The following is a 25603-nucleotide window of genomic DNA, read 5'->3' as shown; positions in this document are numbered from 1 at the left end:
TTACTGGGACCAATTTGCAAATATCATGATTGACCAGGATAATTCTGAACAGCTTCAAATACGAAGAGGAGTAAGACAGGGCTGGATTTTGTTCTCACTAATATTTAACATCTATTCAGAAGTCCTTTTCAATAAAACATTGGATAGTGTTCAATGTGGTATCAAAATTAATGACATCAATACTGATTATTTTGAGTGTTATTTGCAAATAGTTACAAAGAACTCCAACATCTGATTAATAGGATTACCACAACGTGTGATGAATATGCACTGAAGCTAAACACCACAAAGACAAAGGTGATGGTTGTCAGTAAAACGCAAATACAACTAGAAGTGGTAACAGCTTATGGAGAATGTTTGTAATCTAAATGAGAACTGGGACATGAGCAAAGAAATTAAAATACGTATATAAATGATAAGAGCTGCATTTTTTAGGACGAAAAAAATCGTATGTAGAAACAATATTACTTTGAGACTGAAAATTAGATCAGTAAGATGTTATGTGTTCTCTATTCCTTGATATGTTGTCAAAAGCCGGAATTTAACGTAGACACTTAAAGCCTTTGAAATTCGCGTGTATCGTAGAATTCTACAAATAAGTTGGGTAGATGAAGTTTGTAACGAGGTTAAATCTCATTAAAATTTTAGATTAAGAAAAATCAAAGACGGATATAAACTTTTAATACTGACATTTGATTAGTGACGACCTTTATGCTATAGTATACAAAACAAAAGTGCCTGCTATTATGGTCTTACTTGTCAGTTTGATTTACATTATTTATATATGTAGCTTACTTTTAGTCTTCTTCGATTTATTTTTTGTTTTATATAGATTAAAAAGTATCTTGCTAATCTAGTCTATAATGAATTTACCAGATTGATTTTAACCTTTAGTTTTTTTTTATTATTTCCAGATATTTGGAACTAGACCCAACGGATGGACCTGACGCAAATTCGGCAGCTACACAGAGAAAAGCGACGGGAAATCGAAACGGCAGGACGCCGTTCACGTGTACTAAGAGGTTGACGCGGCCGCCCAAGTCAGGATTCGGGTTTTCGGTGGTATGGACGCATCCTCCGAGAATCGAGAGGGTGGAAAAAGGTCTTCCTGCAGACAGAGCAGGAATCTTACCAGGCGATTATATCATTTTCGTGGATAAACACAACGTTGTTATGATGCCGGAAATAGATATTTTAAATCTAATCAGGTAAATCATGGATTTAAATTTACTTTTAACATCATTCGACAGTAATATAGTATCTGCCAGCTAGGAAGACTCAATAATATTCTTATTTACCACAATAATTCTATCCAAACATGGACATCGTTTTTGTCTTCATAGCTGACAATTACTATATCTAATTGAAAGGTGAACTTATTCTGAGTTTACTTTTGCATTTTTTGGTTTCTTTTCGGATTTTTGCATTATCTATTTTATATCTTTGGTTTCATGATTAATCATTAGATAATAATTTTGTGTTTTGTAATTTTATTAGATTTGCCATTTTTAAGATATTTTAATAATACTAAATTGTTAAGAGAATAATGCTAATAGTTATTTAACCAACAAGTGTATTAATAAGGGCGATTAACAATTGAGATATTTTAACGCGTGAGAGAAGCGAGCGCGTTAATGTTCGAGATTGTTAATCGCCATTTTAATTCACGAGTTCGTTACAAAACTTTTCCGTCGACCGTACTTTTCAGAAATAAAGATATCTTAGTTTAAATATTTATTTACTTAACGATAAACAACAATTTTTTCAGCTTTCATTGACTTTATTCAAAATTTCCTAGGTGGTAGTTTTATTCTAGAAAACATTAATATTCGAAATGGTGCAATTACTGAAATTAAAGGAAGATATTGATAAATGATTATCTGCTGTATAGCATTTTGACAAATTTATATTTAAGTCTTCTTGGATATCTGTAAATTCTGTGATAGAAGAAGTTAAATTCTGGTGGAGTTAAATTAAACTCTTCGTCAATATCCATCCTTTGATTTTTCAAATACACAGAGTTTTAAACAATAAAGTAAATAATGACATACAATGGCAGATAGTACTAACAGCGGCTACTTCATTTTAAATTATTTTTTTAGTGGGAATATAAATAGGTATATGTTTGGTTGCCTACACCACAGGTCACTGCCAATCACAGAGCGTTTAATTAATTTATGCAAGCAATGTATGTTGTGTTGCCTATAATAAAATCGTTCATTAATAGAAAATCATTCATTATTAGGGGTCATTAATCAATGATTTTGAGGGTGTTAAAATTGATCATAAATGGACGGTCGACGGAAAAGTATTATTAAAGTTTAAAAGTCCGTTCAGGTCCATTTTAATTTTACATAGATGAGACATAAAATTAATACAATCTTGCAATTAAATTATAGCTTACACAACAGAAGCGTGGTTTTAAGGATCAAGTCATTTTACGATCCAAGTTACAAAAACAAGTAAACAATTATTTACAAAATAATAACAAAATAAAATATGAATAAAGTATTACTAACTAATTTTTCAAAAGCTTTATTCAAATATTTGAAAATCTTGATCTTTTAATTGAATGTGAAAAGTATCATCGGTATTGTTTGAAATATTTATAATTCCGTTTTTTAAATGCTGTTCAAATAGATACTATCGACATTCTCTCAAGCCAATGGGGTTTTACTTCCATTAGTGGCACTCCCAATAATATTTTAAATATTCTTCTTATTGGTAATACTCTCTTCAACATAACCAGTCACCTCAGCTGCCGATTTCCATACTTGTCGTTGGATTTGATCTATTGTCATGCCACTTTTCGCCATAATTGTAGCGTACATACGTCGAAACGTATGTCCCGTGTATTTCTCAGGATCGTCCAATTTTAGATAATGTGTAATTTGCAAGGGACATGATCCAAACGTATTAATACCAACTACTTGATTAGTACACTTCCCTTTATCATACCGTAAGAAAACTCGATGTGTACTTACATTTTTGTGCAGCAATAATAAATACTTCTTTACCAAACGCACATAATTAATTGCATAGCTATTAGCAACGTAAAACGTTGAACCATCACGGTCTTAGATGGTCAAATATTAACAAGCAATACGCTTCGTTCTTCCTTGATGTCATGTAAGCGAAAATAGCACAATCCATATCTTCTGCAAGAGCCAAAGACACCTCAAATGGCTACCACCTTCAAAAATAAATACGTAATGTCCAGAGCATCTGTGAAAAACGTCGGCAAATCGTCTTCCTTGAATACATACGATTTCTTGACCACGTCATTCTTGCTAATTGCCTTCATGAATGCATGCACTTTCACAAATAATTTTAAATCGACCCCTTTGTTTATTCTCAACATACTTTGCAATTTTGAAAGGATAGGCCAGATAGTCGACGGCTTTTACTGTTCCGACACATTCTGAAGGAAAGCAAGCACAATTCGTTCATCTGTATCTGTTACCTTTTGCTCTTCCATCCATTTAATGAACTTGTCGTATTCTTTTTTAAACGTCTTCCGATTTTTGCGGTATTAACCACGATTCTGCTTTACTATTTAAATATTCAATGTTAGAACTAATTTTTAAGCAATATACAACCAGTAAAAACAGTTAATCTTATATGACAGAATGCAAATTTTTTTTTTCTTATTTCCATACAACGAAAGGTATACTGATGTACATCACAAATTTAACCACTTTACATTATTAGCTCATATTTCAATTTTTTGTAGTAATAATACATGATTTCTAAGTGTTCCATTAAAAAAATTGGGTAAAGTATTCGTGGATATGGATAACTGGTCTGTAAAATACTTATATTCTATTTCTAGCACTATCTAACTCTATTTCAAGCACTCCGGCTGCGCCGTCTGTCTTTTTTTAAGTTTGCTTGTTTCAGTTCCAAATAAAGAATTATTGTTTGTTTATGTTGATAAAATATATTTTATGTTATAAAAGAAGGTATACAGTAAGAATTGTATAGCAAAAAATTGTTTGCTCTCATTTTTAGTAAAATATTTAAATACATAGTGTGTGTTTCTTAGACACCACCCGTTCTTTCGAGTAAAACAACTTTACCCTACCGCGACGGGTTAAGTTTTTATAACGGTTTGTCATGATCCATATTTTTATTCGTTACCACAATTCCAGGTAATAAAGCACCTGAAAATATGGATACATAGACATATTTAAATCGTGGTTTCTTAGAAGTTGTTTTTAGAGAAACTCTTAGTATAGAGGATATATTAAACAGGAGATAAATGTAATATACAAAATAGTATAACACTGAGTAGTACAATAATACTATTAAAATAACTGGAGTTAAAAAGTTTGTTAGTGGTGTAACATGCTGCAAGCAATATATTGTGGTTCATTAAACCGCGTCCCTATACTGCTATACTATTCGTCCATACGTCCAAGTGGACTGTATAATAGGAATGTATAATATTTGCACCTTTTATAAAAAGCTAAGAATAGATTACTTATCCTACACATTATATATCTACTATTTTTTAATTATACATTTATAAACCGTAGCAGAAATCAGCTGCTTTTCATAGACTTTTGACAGGCATATGATAGCGTAGAAAGAAGCCAAGTATGGAGTGTCATGGCGGAGTCCTCAATACCAAAGAAAACCATTCGGATGACCAAAGTCTGCACGGAGGGTGGAATATCAAAAGTACGTGTAAATAATAAACTGCCTGGCAGCTTTGAAATCAACACTGGACTCAAACAGGGTGATGCGTTATCTCCACTACTTTTTAACCTTGTATTAGAGAAAGCCATGAGGTCAACCGAAATAAAAACAGAATTGCTATCGGTTCAAGGTCCCAAGCTATTACTTTGTTTATGCAGATGACATAGATCTCGTTGGAGACTCCATGCTACCCACGAAAGACATCTTCAACAAGGTGGAAGGAGCAACAATTGAAGTAGGGCTGAAGATTAATGAAGAGAAGACCAAATTTATGTGTATAAATAGAACGACACGAAGAGACATAATAAGACAAAATGTGACGTCAACACCTTCCATTTTGAAAGAGTACAACTTTTAAGTATCTGAGGGCCGTAATCATAGCTGACAACGATGTTACTGAAGAAATAAAAGACAGAATCCAATCTGCAAACCGCTGTCTATTCGCACTGGATAAGCTCATAAAATCAAAAAATCTTACAAGAAGTTCAAAGATCAAAATCTATAAATCCATCGTCAGACCTGTAATGACATACGGATGCGAAACGTGGACCATAACCAAAGCAAACGAATAAAAGTTCAGACGCTTTGAACGAAAAATACTTAAAAAAATTTTCGGACCTCACCATGACATCACCACAAACCAGTATAAGATCAGAACCAATATCGAATTAAAAGCAGTCTACAATGACGCCGATATTGTCCAAGAAATTAAATCACAGCGACTAAGATGGACAGGCCACGTGCACAGACTGCATAACGAGAGACTTGTAAAACTGGTATGGGAGGAGATTCCCACAGGCAAAAGACCGCAGATCTGCGGAAAATGAACATTCCATTTGACCCTAGGTTGATGGAAGACCGAACAAATTGTAAAAAAGTTGTACAGTCAGCCAAGACCCACTCCGTGTTGTAGCGCTACGTGATAATGATGATAATATAAGCTGCACTAAGGATTTTTTATGCATATTTCTACATATTATAATTTATATTTATACTTTCCATTTTTTGTTGATTATCTTTTAGTTCATAGTGTATATCAATTATACTAAATATAATTTTTTGTTCAAGGTCGTACGGAAGTCAATTAACTTTAGAAATATTTCGACGTAACCCATCACGAAACGGATCAGTACCAAGTGTCAAAAGACTGTCAACGCCATTAGCATCATCCTTGACCATGGGTAGTACTTCCGTTCTTCCTATCACCTCCTGTTCGAACCTGGTGCAGAGAAGGCCGTCGACAGTGTGTTCCACCAACACGGCTTCCGGTGAATACAACAGGCGAAAGCTACACCTTCCTCAGGTCACGTTTAGTGCAGAGGTTGGTAGTGGAGTTATTGTATAACTTGCATGTTCAATGTTCATGTCATTATAGAACACCCAAAAGCATCTTTCCGTTGATCATGCTTAGATTGTTTTTAAACTTATACCTACACCTATAGAACTTTTTGACCTTTAAATGCTTTTTTAAATAATGAAGAAATTACCTATACTCCCTTAACTAAATTACATTGTTAGAGACCATTCAAAATTATATTTCCATTCATTATAAAAAGAATATCTGAATATTTTTTACCGGCCATGAAATATTTTAACCGTCGGATTATCAGAATATGTTGCCATATGCTAAAAGTATTAAACACGTTGGCTTAGAACTGAATAAACTTCAGACTTTTTAAAGTTACGCTAGTACTCTTTGGATGGCCAGATATGTGGAATATGAGACTTGTTTCCATTTTCACCTTTAAATCCGTGATATCTGAAGCATAGCAACTGTTAAAAAAGATATGCATGTTATTGCTAGTTTGAAACTTTTTCTGATGTAACCTTACGTCTTACATTTTTTCAAAAACTAAAAAAAAATTATTTATATAATACTGTTCACAACATTAGCATGGCGAAATATTATTTAACGTTCATACTTCACATTTGGTTCCAAATATTAGCCCATGTAATGGAAATATAGAATGAAAAATAAGCTATTGTTCAAAAACAATAGTGTCACATTAATTTAAAAAAAATAACACTTAGGTTAGATTTTAACCTCACTTTTATCCACGTTTTTCTGAATTTTACTCTCGTTATTAACTTTACTTCTATATTTTTTTTTATGTTTCCATTTATTTTAATAATTTAATATCACAGGTTTTTTGGTCTCTTTCATCAGTTTCTACTGTCGCTAACAAACTTAATAATATGCTGTTTACTTAAAATATTATCCGAAAATTTTTAACTTTAGGTATTTAAGACATTACATGGGCAAAAGGGTGTAACCATGCAAGATATGGTTGTCGTTTCATTGTTTAAATGTTTTATTGCTAAATTATAATGCAGCTAAGTTGAATGAGCTTAAGAAGAAATAACCTATCTTCTACTTTATGTTACAACCCCTTATAGCTTAAGTTAATATACCTATGTTTCGGAATTCGGGGTTTAAATACTATGTAATTTTTTTTTATTTTCTTTTTGTTATATTACTTGTTTCTCTTCGGTTGTTCCTTTCTTTGCTATTATTAAAACTTCATTTATGTAGATTTTAATTTATTTACCCCTTCGTCTATGTAGTCTTTCTTTGAGGTTTTTACCCACTGGTTTTGTATCTACTTCCATTTATAATTATTTATATTTTTTCCCACTATCCAATGATTTTAAATGCCATAATAAGGTTAGTCATTTATCTCTTGTTTTTTGTAATACAAATGTTTATTACATTTTTTATATAATTTTTATATAATGGCTATACTCATTTATATAAATAATGTGCTCCTATTAAAGTAGCAGTTAATTTAGCATTATTTTTCTACCTCCTTGCAATACTATTTTTGTATCATTGTTATCTATAAGTAATATATTATTTCGCTTCGACTACTTGAATAAAACAAATATTACTTGAAGAATCAATGTTTTAAGAACTTACACACCCTTAGTACAATAAATGCCAGATGTGTAACTTTTAATTTAATTTCAAATTATTTAGCCGTTAAAACCAAATGGAATAGACTTAGTAAGGGCGATAAAACACATCCTAGTCGCTTACCTTTTGCACTTCACTAACGCATATTGCTCCTGTTGCTTTTATATTTTTTGATATTGTGATCATAATTAAAATTTTTAGCTAATATTCTAATTTTAAAGTGTTATAGATCTAAAAATCAAAGTGACCCATCTGGTATTATCTGGTAGATAAAAATAATTATTCTTATATATTTATTATACAGTACATATAGGTAATTTATATTGTTATTTACATACAGATCACTTCCTTAGTACTTCTGATATTGTATTTTCTTCTTTTACCTTATTTGTTTTATTTGTTTAATTTTCTCAGCAGTTTTAGAAGAACTTTAAGGAATGGTTTGAATGTCTATTTATAGTGAAGCTTGCTTAAAATGCCACCACTAAATTTAGCTAATTTACAAAGAAATTTATAAATTATTGTAAATTTTTGAGAATGATAAATATTGTTGTGAAGTATTATCAAACCTTTTAGTCACAATTGTTTACTATACTTCAATATGTAAATATCTACAATCAGTTAAAGATTATTGAAGGCGCTACAGGCAGGTCCTGTTTTAGTATAGTATGAAAACCATGAATATAATATATTGAGTTATCAAATTACAAAGCTATGAGATATATGTATATGGTAGTTTAAACGTTTATATATATATATATATATATATATATATATATATATATATATATATATATATATAAGCAAAGTGAATATTTCAGAAAAGATTTCTGTAGTTTGTATGTGTAAAGAACAATTTATGCCTCGAGAGTAATCAATGGTTTGAATTCTCTTTTAATTCTCCAAAAATATTGGGTACGCCATCCTGATATATTCCGGGCTTTTCTTATGCCGTTCCAGCATTTTCCTATAGTTTTTTTATTCGTATATCAAATTTCAATATTTCTTAATCATAAGCACTTGGTCACCCGAAGCTTGGCCGTGATTCTTTTATTGATCATACGGCTTTTTATTTGGTTGTCGTGCGATAATTTTATCGTAGTTTGTGTTCTTGCTTTCTGACATTCCGCAGAGTTGAGTTTGCATGTGTAATTCTTACTCGATAACCAAACCGGATTTGTGGAAACATTTTTATGCTCCACAACTCAATGCACGTTCGTAGTGCGTTTTTAATAATGTGCAGTACTCCAGTTCAGTCGTACTTGATGATAAAGCAAATCATGATTCTAAGAGTAAACTTTATAGGTCTCATATTACATTATTTTTTTATTATTACATCATGTTTTGCCCATAGGATATTTGGAGTTAAAGATTGTTTTTTAAAACAATATTATGTTATTTTCCATGCTCAAATTTTTTTTAATTGTTATCATATTTTAGTTAAGATATAGGGACAAATCTAAAATTTACAAAATTCCACAAAAACACTCAGCAAAAATCCTTAAATAAATTCATTACTTCTCTGAACATGCTTTTTCTTCCGATAATACTACAGTCCAACTGCGGTTTGATTTCTTGCAATTTCTTAATTTAATATTGGTGGTCCATGTCGTGGCCCCTCTTTTGGTATTCTATTCTCTATGTTAATATTTTCTAGAGATTTTTTAGGGATTTTCTTGGCAATCTGTTGTCATTTTTATCCTCATTACACGACTAGCCCATCAGCCCACTAGCTCATTACACACCAGCTCATTAATATATTTAACATTCAAAAATGTTTAGAAAACCAATAAAGGCGAGCATAGCTCATGACCAGTAAACTAGGCATACATCACTGAGTGCAAATGGCACATATTAAGTATTGCTGCTATAGTAATTTGACCACCCTCGTATATGTGTTTCTAGATGTTTATTTACTTATTATAAGTGACAGAAAAAAACACCTAGTATTACCAGGTTAAGGTTAGGGTTAGGATTACCCATAGACATAATACCCAGACTGCGCATTGCAATCTAAAATCGTTCCCCACTGTGAAAGAGAAAAAAGATGCGAGTATTCCTTGCATCTTTTTCTAATATAGGGTCGGTATTTATAGAGCACGTGATCTTTCCATTACCAATAATCTTCAAACACAATTGGGGTAGCAACGTAAATATAATTTAAATTAAGGCGTAACAGGCGACGCTGTATTGTCTTTGCTTTCGGACGTGCATCATCGGGGTTTAATTATCTTGATTTTACTGATTTTTTTCTAAAGGGTGATTCATTTAGAGGTACTTTTTTCAACAAGAAAAAACATTGAAAAAAATAAATTTTATTTGAAAATATTTATTATCGTACAAAAGAACCATTCTTTATAATTACTACTTAAAGATAATTTCTTTTAAATGTTGACCATAACTACGATTAAGTTCCTCTAATACCTCTCTCTGTTAAGTAAAATATTTATGTTATATTTAAGTTGTTACCCCACTTGTGTTCGCAGATTGTTTGGTAGTGGGAAGGTCACGTGGCCATCCTAGAAACCTACTCCTAGAAATTAGTTGTAATAAATTTGGTATAGTAAAGTGACTGAAAGGGTAATCCTCAAAAATTTTACGTTTTCTCGCTTATTGTGTCTCCTTTTTAGCTTGTGTATATTAAATTTCTCTGTTTATTCAAATTTTATAGTATAACGGCCAGTATATGCATGTGTGAGTCAATTTTGAAATTTTATTGTCTTTTGTATTAAGAGTCAATGTTTTTGTGTAATTAATTTTTGAATTCACTGTTTACTCACTTTTTTGTTTTTATTTATTAATTGCTAATATTATTTATTTCATTTATTTTGTTAAATATGATATTTATGTTTTGTATAAATACATGTTTTTTTGCATTATTTTTTTAATTTTATTTATTTTACCTTTTCCTTTTTACATATTATCATATAACGTTAAAATACAAACCAGACACAATTATTAGTTAATCCTTTCTTTACTGAATATGTACATTCCGCAGATATCCAAAACTTTTGAGATAAAAAAAATATGATCAATAGTCTTAAAATAGTGAGAAGTGATCCATTTTTTTTAAATATCCTTAAATACTTTGATAGTACATGGGACAACTGTGTCCCAGTAGTGTTTTATATTGGGACCAATGTGTCCCATTAGTAATACATGAATAAGTTATAAAGGCCATTTTATTGAGGCCATATCACATGAAAAAAATTAACAATGATGTGAAAAAAGCGAAAAAGCTTTCCGCCATCATTTAGCGGATTTTTGGTCATAATCTTTTTAGTAGAATGGATACTTTTAGTAGACACTTTTTGGTCTGAAAGCTCCACTCCTCCCATGAACTAATTATAGAACATGACTGCTTCAGTACATTCATATTCAGCACGTTCACAAGTTTTTAGTTTCCTTCCTGCAAGTCCTAAAGATGTATTGTACAATACAACGCAAATTTAGTTCACTCAATAATTTTACAGATGTAAAAAACCTGTCTAAACAAAAGCACACACCAGGAGAACGTATTGTACTAGCTAGTTTTTTCCACCATACGTTCACCTTTTTTTACATATTTAAAGAGAAGAAGGACAATCTGCATGACACGTGTGACTCACCCAAGTAATGTTGGGTTTCTAATACCCCAACGAGGTTGTGCCAGGACGAGATGCCCGAGGAAGTTAAACCTTTGACACTTCGTCCCGTCACCACTCCGAGATGGTCGGCGTTCAACTAAAAACCTCTCCTTTGTCACTCCAGACATTAGGATGGAAGAGCTGGTTAAGGCAAAACATCTGCCCTGCTGCCCTGCTATCACCCGATTCCCATTTTTTTCCCACACACTTATCGGAAAAACTAGACCCACACAAACCATCAAAGACTTTCAACCCCCTGCCTTAACGAGGCTTCCATCTCTCCCACGTCGTCTGTCTCTCATTCGCACCTATTTCGGCCTGTGACAGTCCAAACACCAACGAGGTGCTACTCGCTTGTTTTAAAATTCTGTTGCGCGTTCCCTCTCCTCTCGTTCTTTTGAAGACAGCACCTCTGATAAATTTGTGAATCCGTGTCCACCACCAGTCATACCCCATCATTTTCTCCACCATTTCTCTCACAGAATCAAACATTCTGCAGTTACATTCTTCTCTCTTTCATCAGCCCAACGCTCACACTCCAACATCGTGTGTGTCACAGTATCCGAGAGACCACTTTAAAGGCACTGGTCGGACTGTGCCCTCCTAAACCTGAAAAGGTAGCTGCGGAAGCAGCCATGGCGTGTGAATATTTGCGTCAGATAATAATCCAGCTGGTTATGCCCACAGTCCACCCAGCTTCGGTTCAGGTTTAGGATTAGTGACTTCGTCCACTCCGCCACATCGCGTGTTGCCTCTCACTCTTGCTGCCACTGATGGATTGAAACTAATCTCTTGGTCAGCCTTATCTTAGTTATCTCTCGCTCACCAATGTTCCGCCTCCTACGACTATGAATCCCTTTTCACCTGCCAGCACATGTAAAGGAACACAGCCAGTGATCACCCACAGAGTGGCAGCTGACACAGTCCTGTAGGCACATGCTATCCGCAGCAGTTGACCTAAAGAACCAGCAACAGAATCAACTTCTTTACAAGAGTAAATGTTGAGGTCGTATATATATCTGGTAAAAGAGTCAGCCACAGTTCTTTGTCACAATTTTATTCCCTTCTTAATGGTTTTAGTAAAACATACTGTTGTAGGGAAAACCTTTCCTTAAATTTGGTCATGGTTTCATTATTATACTGATGATAACCTTTTATTCTGGCTTTTCCAAAAGTATGCTTCAAACATGGAATCACTTTATCCGAGTAATACTATGTCTTAGTGAATTATTGGGCTTTTCAGGATCATTATAGTACATGATATATAGTCACGTGCTATAATTTTTATAGAATGGGTTGCCAAGGAATTCATTATTTGACCAATAGTCTTTAATGGTCGCTAATTTGTTACATACCACATAATTATGTTACAAGCAAGAACGATCAATATTTCGTATTGGTTAGTTTCTTTATTTTTTTTAGTATTTTGGTGTTGTGCAAGTCTTAGATTAGTGCAGCGAGAGATGTGCATAAAGAAAGACCATGGAAACAACTGTATAAATGCATACAATTCACTCCAACCTTGTCCAACATCCAAAGTGACTACTCCTAGCCTTTGATTTGGAATATCATTTTGAAATTTTTGTATGATTGTTTCCACATTACGAGACCAGACTGGTCGTCATCTGGATCTGACTTCTCCTCGTCTTCTTCAGAATCTATCTTTTCGAGATCCCTTTTAAAATCATCCTCTTGCTAAGAATGTTCTTGTTGTTCTGAACCTTTACGAGACTCTCCGTTACTGAGTAGATATTCGTCACAATTTGGACCAGGAAAACGTTTCTATGGCTCTGACAAGTCAGCTCTTCAACGATGTTTTTCAGTTCTTTTTGCATTAAAAAATGTCTGGCTATAATTCAGGAACTGCAAAGAGTAGAACTGTTGTCACTATTTAGAATCGATATAAAAGACCGATGGGACACTAATGACCAAAGAAAAAAGGCTACTGGGACATTTATATCGATTTATATGATTTTTGCGAAAACAATGACGAAAAAAATGATTTTATTAGAAATTTTACTTATTTTCAACAACAAACGCTTTCAGGATTTTTTGTAGTAGTATTTTGCAGGTAAAAATACTAAATATGTATCATAGTAACAAAACACGAAACCGTGTTGTACATGAACACCTATTTCTAGAACATTTGAGGTTATATAATCGAATTTTTGGTTGCATAATATAACGAAATGTTTAGTAATACGGTTATATTTTATTAAAGTGAATTTAAGGGACAATTTGACACCACTTAAATTTTTAAAATTGAGTAGGACTTATAGGTTCCCACAGTACCGAAAGGATTAATACGTTAATTAAAAGGTTAATTTATACCAGAATTAATTGATTAGGTACTGCAATGATACTGTGTTTTTGTCCTTATAGGCAGTTGTTTGAAAATACTTCTTCCTGACGTTTGATTATCAAATGTGATACAAAAATGGTCGGAGTTTTCTTTTAAACTAATGCTGACTGCTAATTGAGGGTACTTCTCCCAGATGTGCTCTATTGGCTGGTCCGAAGAAGAAGAAGAAGAGAAAAAGTACTAAGATCCATAAAACCTAAAGAAATTACTGTCATTTAAGGCGAGTTTATTACTAAACTTGGAATAGGAAAGTTTATGATGAAGTAAGCGCTTTCGAAATACGTGTTAGAAACAAACGCGAGGAACTATTCCTCCTATTCTGTAAAGAGGAGAATATGGTCATAACGAATAAATTTTACAAATAAATCCCTTAAAGATAGTAATATTAACATCGTACGAAATCAAATACTGCTAAGGTGGAATCAGTGAAGTAAGACGGAAACACCAAGAGCTATTAGCATTATCGTCAGGAAATACATTTTACTACCGAGGAACATTAACGGACAGACCAGGGAGTATTGGATTCCTAATCAACAAGAAATGGAAACGAAGAGTAGTAAAAATAACTAGTATTTTAGATAGACCGGCTAGATCTTCCAAACCTTCCAACTATCAAAGAGATATAATACACAAATTATACAAATATACGCCCTAAAGATTACTCACACTGAGTGTTTATTCTCACTTGAGATTTATGTTTTCGTTTGAAGATGTCGTAAAAATTAGAGATAAGAAAAAGTATTTACAAGTTGGTTGAGAAACTACCCAAAGCTAAAATCTGTCGAATATTCTAGAATAAAAACATTTGACGCAGAACCATTTATAGAACAATAGCGGAGTGCAAGCAGGGAACACTATGTCTGAATCTCCCAAAAAATAGAAAACCACGCGCATTTATTGTACAAATATACGCCCCAACGATTACTCACACTGACGAAGAAATCGTGGAACTTTACAGTAACATAAATCAAGTATTAAATATCAATAACAGTCACTTCAAGTATTTAATTGGTGACAGAGAAACTTACTTACTTACTTACTCCGTGGAGTTACAACCCTTCGTGGGTTTTAGCCGACTCGACAACATGCCTCCACTGTTTTCTGTCTTGAACAACCTTCATGCAATTCTCCACGCCCATAGTGCTTAGGTCTCCTGCTATATTATCTCGCCACCGGAGACGAGGGCGTCCGCGTGGTCTCCTTCCAGTTGGGACTTCCTCCCACACCAGTCAGTTCGTTCATGTTCGTTCGTCAGAATGTCTTCTGAGGTGTCCCGCCCATTGGAGTCTTCTGGACTTTATTTCTTTTATGATGTTGGCATCTGGGTGAAGTTCTTCGAGCTCTTTGTTAGTTCTTATCCTATATTGTCCTGATGCTTCATCCAGCACAGGGTCAAAGATCTTCCTTAGGATTTTTCTTTCCCAAACACATAGTCTCTCTTCGTTTGCCTTTGTTATCGTCCACGTTTCGCTTCCATACATCACAATGGGTCGTATGATTGTTTTATAGACCTGTATCTTCGTACGTCTTGTTAGTTGTTTCGATTTTATAAGGTTTTGGAGAGCAAAAAGACATCTGTTGCCGGCCTGGATCATGTTGTTTAATTCTTGTGATCCGTTATTGTCTTCAGTTATTGTTGTTACAAGATACTTGAATTCTCTAACGCGCTCAAAGTTAAAGTCATCGATGGTGATGTTCTGACCGATTCTGTCTCTGCTTTGGATTCGTCCTGTTTTCGTTTATTTGGAGCCCCATCTTCCCTGCTTCCTTCTCGAACCTCACGAAAGTCTCCTTCATCCTTAATCGTGTGTTTCCTATTAGATCGATATCGTCTGTAAATGCCAGTAGTAAGTTTGGTCCTTTGCGATGAAATACTGTATTCGGTTTTTCAATTCTTGCACTTCTGATTATGTGTTCCAGAGCTAAGTTAAAGAGTTGTGGTGAAAGTGCATCTCCCTGTTTTAGTCCATTATTTATTTCAAATATCTCCGAGTATTGTTGTCCAACTTTCACCTTACATCGTAACCGTTCAATACACATCCGTATCAACCTGACTAGTTTTTTTTGGAAAGCCAAGTTCCTTCATCGCTGTCCACAGTCTGGCCCTGCATACTCTATCAAATGCTTGTTTAAAATCTATGAACATCTGATGAAGCTGAACATCTTGTGAATATCTGGTCAATGGTAGAGCGGCCCGGTCTAAATCCGCATTGATAATCTCCAACGATTCTTTCTGTGTATGTTTTGGTTCTTTCTAGCAGGATGTTTGCAAGGATTTTGTAGATGGTGTTTAGGAGTGTTATTTCCCGGTAGTTAGTACATTGCTTTTTGTTTCCTTTTTTGTGTATTGGTGCAATAACCCCTTCTTTCCATTTATCTGGTATTGTTTCTTTTCGCCAAATCTCTTGAATTAGCTTGTATATAGAACTGTACAACGCTTCTCCTCTGTTTTAAGCACTCTGCGTGTATACCATCGCTACCTGGTATCTTATTATTTTTAAGTTTTTTAATTGCCTGTATTACTTCTTCGTATGTCGGGTATTGGTCTTCTATTTCAGCTGTATGTACCTCTATGTTTGATGTATTTCTTTTAGATTGGTCGTTCAATAGTTGATAGAAGTATTCCTTCCAGGTTTTTAGGATTTCCTTGTCATCAATAATAAGCTGCCCGCTGTAATTTTGAAGGAAGTTTCCCGTTCTTGCTTGGTACCCGGTCTTGATATCTGAAACTCCTTTGAAGAACTGTCTCTCTTGTTTTTTCTTTCTTTTTTCTTCTAGATCAGATATCAGAAAAACGGCAGGGAACAAGTCATGAAAAAGTATGGAGTCGGTGAAAAAAATGAAATGGGACAAAAACTGTTTCAGTTTGCAGATTACCAAAACATGCCTATTGTAAATACATTCTTTTAAGAAAAAATTAAACAAAATGAACTTGAAAAGCACCAAATGAAACCATTAAGTACAAAATTAACTTCATTCTAACCAACAAGATTGCTGTAATAAAAGATTTCTAACAGGCAGCGATTATAGACTAATCAGTGTAAAAATGATTCTAAAGATAAAACTAGAAATAATAGAATTAATCACAAAATCAACATTAACCGGTATAAATAATAACAATCTAAAAGAAAACTCAGATTACTACCAAAGGACAATTGATGAAGGATTTCATGACCAAATCGACAGCTCTCAATTAATGGTAATCATCCTTGATAGTGCCAAAGATCCGGGAGGCCCGCAACAATAAAATGAACATAGTAAACTGTCTGATAATACCAAAATAATGCTAAAACAAAGACAGGAAATGAAAGTAAGAAGCAGCATAAAGTGAATACAATACACAGAACTTTGTAAGACAATAAGCAAAAGTATTTAGGAAGACATAAGAAAATACAATAAAAGACTGGTAGAAAATGCAATCGAAAACAGAAAAAAGTATAGGAAAACAAGAAAAGAATTAATCATTGGTTAGAAGCAAATCGTTGTTCTAACAAACTAAAACATCATAATTACAGACAGAAATGACATAATACAACTTTACAGCAAACTGTCTAAATATGACTAAACTCTACAGCAAACTTTACAAAGCCCATGCAATACTTAAAAAAGCAATCAGTAATCAAGAAGATGTACCAGAAGTCCTTCCGGAAGAAGCAGAACCGACAATTATAAAAATGAAAAGTAGTAAAGCAGCTGAAATAGATGACATAACAGTGGAACTACTTAAATACGCTGGCAAAAAAAACCTGGAAAATCTTAGCAGGCATACTAACGAACTGTCTAAGACCAAGACGCATACAAGACCACTGTAATACAGCAAACAATGTTCATTGATAAGAAAGGTAGCGAAGAGGATATCGAAAACTACAGACCTATAAATCTACTACCAATCTTCTACAAGATATTCACAAAGATCATCAATAACAGATTAACAAATGCATTAGATGCTGCACAGCAAAAAGAGCAAGCTTGCTTTAGAAGTAGACTCAGTACCCTGGATCATATCCATACGCTTTAAAAACTAATGAACTGCTAGCATTAACCTTTATAGATTTCTGTAGAAGGCTTTCTAGTCTATATATATATATATATATATATATATATATATATATATATATATATATATATATATATATATATATATATATATATATATATATATATATATATATATATATATATATATATTCTTATATCTTAAGGAAGTAATAGAAGCTTTAACTAACCAAGACCTAACTAAACAAACTGTACATAGAGACTTTAGCAAATATATACAGACAAGCAAAAGTTAAGGTGAAATTTTATGAAAACACTCAGAATTTTCCACTACCAGAGGCGTCCGATAATGAGCTGCAATGTCACCAAAGCTCTTTACTGCAACCTTAGAGTAAACATAGAATAAACTGTGATAACGTGGATGATGACAGAAAAAAGCAATTCCAAGTATATGTTGGCACCAAACTGCACAAATGCATGTCATTTACAAAAGATAATGGAATATTCATTGAGAAACTTTAAAAATATCTCAACAGAGGCATGTTAATCTTAAGTAGGAAACAGAAGCAAACTGAAAATAAAAACCCTGAGTCATGGATGAAATAATACACATTAAAAAAAAGCGCAAGGAAAAATCAGTAGTAAAATAAGTAAAATTCAATGAAAAAATTAAACTGACAAAGAAAGTATGGCTATATAAAAAATGCTGGAACAACTTGAAGCAGAACACAAGGACAGAAAACTTCACAGACAGGGGTGAAAGTAAATGGAAACCTAAAAAGCACATGAAAACAACGGTGGAAATGGAAATAAGGAAATGGAAGCCGATCCAAAAAGATAAAAGAAGATTTATTCGAATGTTTTATAGACTACCATAAGTCATTCGATCACATACATGACGATAAACTAATTGAAGTTAATACGGTAGGAGTATTTGAAACTTTTTCAAATCTTCGAAAAATCTTATATCAAAATATTGTAGTTTATGGCTAGCATGAGGCTGTATAGATAAAAACATATTTATTTACTTCGGCAGATTCAATTGCTGACAAAATTATAATGTAATAAAGTCTTGTAATATAGTAATATCAGTCGTTTAATTTAGTTATTTGGACCGTTAATTAGAATTAACACAATTTTAGTTTAAAATAAGTTTATTTTGACGTTTCGATTTCCACCACGAAAATTGTTGTCACAATATTTTGTGAGAATGTCAAAATAAACGTATTTTAAAATTAAATTGTGCTTAATTCCCATCAAAGATAATAAATATTACCAAAATGGCGCAAGAAAATAGCTTCAAAATAATATTATATGTAAACTGCTGTCACCGGGTCAAAGTCTGTACTCAATTTATAAAAGTTGAACAAGATTACATTTCTAAAGTGTCTGATGGCGTTCTGTCACACAATTTTGATTTGTATCTTGTATAGGAAAGATAACATGAGCAAGTGGAATGTTGTAACTGGCCTCACTAGCATCGCAAACTAGTCACTGATTCTATTTGCTGTTGGAATACAGCCTTTGTTATCAGTGGTTTGCTTTTGGAGAAATAACAAATATCTATAATCACCTTTTCGTTTTTCGTTTATATTTGAAGACTTAGTGGTACACGGACCAAAAAGAACTGACCAAAAAGCAAGATCATAATATAAAAGTGTATCAATAGTATGTAGATAAGATCCAGTACTTTGACTCCCAGACATGTAAGAATAAAATATAAGTAATAAACCATTATAAAAAGTGTTAAAATAGTTAAAATAAGTGGTAAAATTGAGGCTTAATGCGTAACCCTTAAGAGGCGAGTACTCTTAAGTAGTCTTAAGCTACATTACTCTTAAAAATTTAAGCTATACACCTTTTTGCCTAGAAATTTAGAACCTATAACAAAATAATTGACATATAAATATCAGTATAATGTTATTGGAATTGTTCCTTTTGTATCATAGCAACCTTCATAAATATACAGGGTGTTTCAAAAAGATATGTCATAAATTAAATCACGCATTCCGGGGACAAAAATAAATTGATTGAATCCTACCTTAGTACAAAAGTGTACACAAAAATAGTTACATCCCTTTGAAGTTACAAAATAAAAATTGTTTTTTTGCATTACCTTCTAAACTACGAGATGTTGTAATAAAAATAGACACGTTACTTACTTGTTCTGAAAGCATTTTTCATACAAAAGAAACAACAAAATCTAAGCACACAGAAAAATTTTAAGGGGGGTGTGCAGCCCTAAACCCCCCAAACTTTTGAGTACATTCAAATCAAATGAATTTTGTGGTATCATTAATTTAAAACATTATTTTTAAAACTTTTTTGCCCCTCATCACTTTTTCGAAAAACTAGTTTTTTCCTAGTTGGCCATAAAATTACAATTAGTTTCTACGGATACAATAATTACAAACAGTTCCATCAATAGTAGTCAATAATTTGAAGCTATCATTTATTGTGTGAATAAGATTAATATTAAAAATTTTGATATTACAATGGCCTACATATTTCAGGAAATGGCAGATATGCATTTAACTTTGGGTAAATTGGATCAGATTAAATTATGATTTCAATAAACTATCGGGAATATCGTAGGTGAATGTTAAGGAAATAGTGCAGAAATGTTCAAGTGTTATTGGTTGAAGATTATCCTAAAAGGATTGGATTTTGCGATTGGTTGTTAATGGAAAACACTCGAAATGTTAATTTTATTAGAAATATTTTGTTTGCCGACGAGGCTACCTTCAGTAGAAATGGAATAACAAACCATCATAACGAGCACATTTGAGCCGACGAAAATCCTCACGCCAAAAAAACGACATCACCAAAGGACTTTCGAAGTTAATGTTTGGGCAGGAATTATGGATAACAATCTAATAGGCCCAGTATTTCTTCCCAACAATTTAAATGGTAATAATTATTTGCAGTTCTTGGCAAACGATTTACAAGAGTATTTGGAAGAAGTAAATATTGCAATAAGGCAAAATATGTGATTTCTACAAGATGGCGATCCATCGCATTACAGTAATGAAGTCCGGAAATACCTTTGCAGGCAGTATTCTGGTCGGTGGATTGGAAGGGGTCGTGACGCACCTATTTCTTGGCCACCCAGAAGTCCAGGTTTTAACTCCATGGACTTTTGCTTTTGGGGGTTTATTAAAGAGAAAGTGTATTCTGTAACAATAGAGGACGAAAAACAATTGAGGGTTAGAATAATTGAAGCTGCAAATCAATTTCGTCAGAAAAATATGATTTTTCAGCGCGTTCGGTTTTCCTTATTAAAACGATACCGAAGGTGTATTGAAGAAAATGGGGGTCATTTTGAACATTTATCGTAATATCGTATTTATAGAGGTAATAGACATTTTTTGTACTTGTTAATTCATTGAAGCCATTTATTTAGTTGCACGTAATTTTTTAAAGGTTAATGAAAAGGGCCGTAACTCAATAAAAACTGTTTTTTGAGAAAAGTGATAGGAGGCAAAAAAATTTTAAAAATAATGTATTAAACTAATGATGCCACAAAATTAATTTGATTTAAACGTACTCAAAAGTTTGGGGGGATTTAGGGCTGCACACCCACCTTAAAATTTTTCTGTGTGCGTAGATTTTGTTGTGTTTTTTGTATGAAAAATGCTTTCAAAACAAAAAAGTAACGTTTTCATTTTTATTACAAAATGTCAAGTAGTTTAGGAGATAATGTAAAAAAACAATTTTTATTTTGTAACTTCAAAGAGCTTTTTTGTGTACACTTTTGTACTAAGGTAAGTTGGATTCAGTCAATTTATTTTTGTCCCCGGAATGCGTGATTTAATTTATGACATACCTATTTGAAACACTCTTTATAAATCTATGATATCGCACCACAAAACAGATAGTATTAGAGTCAGACAGCAATTTCTATTATATTTTTTATTTCAGAAACCAACAAACAATCCCGATGAAAATAGGAGGAAAGCCATGTTTCAGTTAATTAGTAAAGAACAGCAGTATGCCACTTCTTTACAGTTTGCAATCACTAGGTTTGTTTCAGCTCTGGCAGAGAGGAAGGATCTCATTACACCTTCGGAACATCGGATATTGTTTCAGAACTGTGAAGAGGTGAATATTATTAATTTTTATAGAATTTAACAAAACTTTTATGCAAGTTATGCTATAAACCTTCACCTGCAGGATTATCATGATTCAATAAAAATGTCTAAATATACTTCTTTGCTGTTGGAAGAAAATATACAGTTAATTTTAAAAATGCTTTACATTATAAATCTATAAGTAAGTCTTAAAGATCATATTATATTATCAGAATTTTTAAAGGTTCTTAAATAGTTTATTATTAAGCTAAGACTATGAGCCCTACTAATACGTTAGTAGAAAACAGGAACCTAATAAGGTATATAAAAACCCGAATAGGGTTTGTATATACCTTATTCGCCCTATTCTATATACCCTAACCTAATATAGACCCTAATATGGAAGTATCATAGATGAAGCAGAAGGAAAAAATTTACAACTTGCTAATTTCACTTTCTTTTAATTTTTACTGGTTAAGGATAGATATTAATATAAGTTATTGGAAAGAACCGCGTTGAGAATTTAAAACTCGACGTTTTGGCATCAATTTTGGAGCCACTATCCAGAGGTGTATATGGTTCCAATCGAGTTAGGGGTCTCAACCTGCCTATTCTCCTTACTCGTGACTTATCAGTATCTTGTTCTATAGAAATACAAGAACCAAGAACCGTCAAACGGCACTGAGGTCTGCCTACTTCTTAGTATCGAGTGACGACCGGTCTTACCCTAAGTAGATGCTTTTATACTCTCAGTATGCGCGGGAACGGTATGTGCAGAAACGGTGCGGTCTTGTTAGTCTCATCAACCTGCTCCACATGTTCCTGAAACTTTGATCTCCGAATCAGCATTACTGTGATATCCCAAAGACTCGATATTTTTTGTAAAAGTACTCAGATCGTCTTTCATGCTGCCTGTTTCGATGTTAAAATCCGCAGTTGTTGATTAGTGTATTGAGCGTTCTTGTTTAAAGGAATTTTATTAATTTTGGGTTCTACGTAGAATTCACTGTTTTATATTTATATTTGTTTTGATTAATTTTGATTCAATAGATATAAGCATAAAACCTAATATAGTGTCCCGGTACATCCTGTAGATCTTTTGTGATAGTTTTTTAGGCCTCAAAGACTTAACTATGCTTGTTGTTATTTTATTAACTCTTGGTAGCAGTCCATGCCTCAGACCCCATCGCCACGACTAATGTATAACGGCACGAGGAAGGAATATAGTTTCCTCTCCTTCTTGCTCTATGAATAAATACTTTTGGTTGCTACTTATCTTTTATCTTCCATTGATTTTTTTAAATCTAAGTTATTATATCATTAGACGCGAATTTGATCATGCTGATGACTCACATAGCAGCTGCATTTGAATTCATTCTATGTGCATAATGTACTATAGAAATCTAAAGCTTCTATTTATAATACATACTTTGCTGTTATTTTCTTTAAGTTATCTATATAACTTAAGCTATAATATTAATATTATTATATATATAATAATATTATAAGACCTAGTAATATTATTAGTAATGCCTATGCCAAATCACAAAAATGTACTTCAAATATACAAGAATTTTTTATTCTTATCTATACCAAACGTATGCAACCATACGTACCAAGTGTAAGGTAAATAACATATCTTAAAGGATGTGTATTTGAAAAATAAATAAATTTTTAGTGAGCTAGGATTAAAAGAGATATTCCGAGATATATATTCTTTTAGCATACAGTAAGCACGAAACCTCATGCCTTCTCATAAGGCATCACTTCGAAGAAATCATAGAAGAAATCAAATGTAGAAACCAATTCCAAAAATTGTGCATACAGATGTCTTCAAAAACGAAGCATCGAAACGAAAAAGAATGTGTTTCCATATTAGCAACCATATCCACTAGTGGAGATATCCCACTACCAATGATTTTGTTTCCCTATACAAGGCTACCAAAACATAGTTTCAACTATGCCGATATGTTGGGGCATGTGATACAATAAAAGTGGATGGATGAATACAGAAACGTTTTATGAGTATGCCGTAAACTATTTTAATAAATTAAAGAACGAAAAAACAATAAGCGACCTGTCGTGTTATTTTGTGGATAAACATGTTAGCCATGTATAGTTTGAAAATCAATCTCCCATAAATTCTGCTGAATCCTATTTTATCACTCCTCCAAAATGTCCAACGCCATTTAGAAAGCCATTTAATTAAAAAAAAAAAATATTTCAAACGTCCAAAAGCAAGGATACAAAAAATTAACACCTGTAGTAACTATTGCTGATGATTTCATGAAGTACCCGAGAAGAGTAGAAGTTTGAAAAAAATGAAAGGGAAGCAAGGAAAAAACAGAAGCTTGAAGAAAAAGAAAAAAACACCTAACATCACGAAGAAAATGCAGAATCTGATTGCAAAAGAACAGAAAAAAATAAACTTTCTGAAGCTATGAAATTAAACCTAAACATTGAGAATAAAAAAAAAACAGATAGATGGAACAAATAAAAAAGAAAATAAAATTTTAAACAAAAATGTTGGGTCTGGAAGAAAAACAGGTAAAACAACTAGAAAGCCGAAAGCTAACAATTCCATGGATTTAAAAGTGGGCGACTACGAACTGGGTGACTACGTCATTGTAGTTTACTGCCATACTGTAAACAAGAATAGCGTAAAGTTTGGCGGAAAAAATTATAATTGCTCTAAGGAGAGTTGTACGGAAACTAGGCTCAGAATAATGAGAATTTTATGAAACTGAGAGTATGTGTTTACTTTCATAATGTCTTTTTTTTTAAATCTAACGTAAGTACTGTAGGCCATAATCTGGAAGGTATTGAATCTCTTATGTTTAAAATTATCTTTCCTAATAATGTTGTTATGCACTTTCTTGTCATCTATAAACCATACATTTCTTTTACTCTCACCAAATCAATGTGTGAATTTATTGAAAAATGTAACAGTGAAAAAGAAATTTTAATCCTTTGTGAATACATTTACTAACGCAAACTATCTAAAAAAGCTACGACCGTGCCATATAACTACATATATTGTTCATCGACTTCCAACAGTCATTTGTCAGCAAATACAGACAATAGTTATTAAGACTACGATCACAATGAAGGACTCATCAGCAAGAGTTAAAACAACCGAAGGAGATACAAAAGACATCATTATATCATTATAGAACATTGCGTAAGACAAGGAGATAGTTTGCCAACAGCCTTATTTTATATCATATATATATATATATATATATATATATATATATATATATATATATATATATATATATATCAGGGATTCTACAGTATTCACTGCCTTCCCTCACCCAACCGTTTCCATCTCTCTCTGTTGTCACATCTCAATCGTTTAGGCCTCTCTTACTCCTCCAGGATCTTCGGGGTCGTCCTCTTTTCCTCCTTCATATGGGGCTCCATTCGGTTATTCTCTTTATCCATCTACTGTCGCTAGTTCTTCTTACATGTCCATACCACTTTAGTCTTTTTTGTTCTATATATGTTAGTAGGTCTGTTTGTATTGATGTTCTTTGCTTTATTTCGTCATTACTTCTTCTATCTATTCTTGTTACTCTGTAGCATCTTCGCAGGCATTCCATCTCTATTGCTACTATCTTACTGCTGTTTTTCTTGTTTATGATCCAATTTTTAGCCCCATATGTCACAATACTTCGCACTAATGTTTTATAAATCTGTGTTTCTGTCTTCATATTTAGGTGTCTATCCCACCATACTAAGTTAAGTTGTCGGATTGCTGTTCTTGTTTGTCTTAATCTTTGTATAATTTCTTCCTATGTTGTTACCTTTTTCGTGATTATAAACTCGAAGTATTTGAATTTATCCTTTCCTTTGATTGTTACGTTGTCATCAATCTGTAGATCTTCTATGTCTTCTTCACTTGTAGATAGGTACTCTGTTTTCGCGAGGT

General features: G+C 32.9%; 1 protein-coding gene across 1 annotated transcript in view; it reads left to right on the top strand.

Moving 5' to 3' along the window:
- The window catches only part of PsGEF (Protostome-specific GEF), a 204819-nt gene that overhangs the window by 78650 nt on the left and 100566 nt on the right, over window positions 1-25603 (top strand). The window contains exons 7-9 of the mRNA XM_072529608.1: window positions 915-1208; window positions 5770-6022; window positions 21521-21700. Coding sequence (XP_072385709.1) covers window positions 915-1208; window positions 5770-6022; window positions 21521-21700 — 727 coding nt within the window. The remainder of the gene's footprint in view (window positions 1-914; window positions 1209-5769; window positions 6023-21520; window positions 21701-25603) is intronic.

Source organism: Diabrotica undecimpunctata, chromosome 4 (assembly GCF_040954645.1).
Source record: "Diabrotica undecimpunctata isolate CICGRU chromosome 4, icDiaUnde3, whole genome shotgun sequence".
Taxonomy (NCBI): domain Eukaryota; kingdom Metazoa; phylum Arthropoda; class Insecta; order Coleoptera; family Chrysomelidae; genus Diabrotica; species Diabrotica undecimpunctata.
This window is presented reverse-complemented; position numbering and strand designations above follow the sequence as displayed.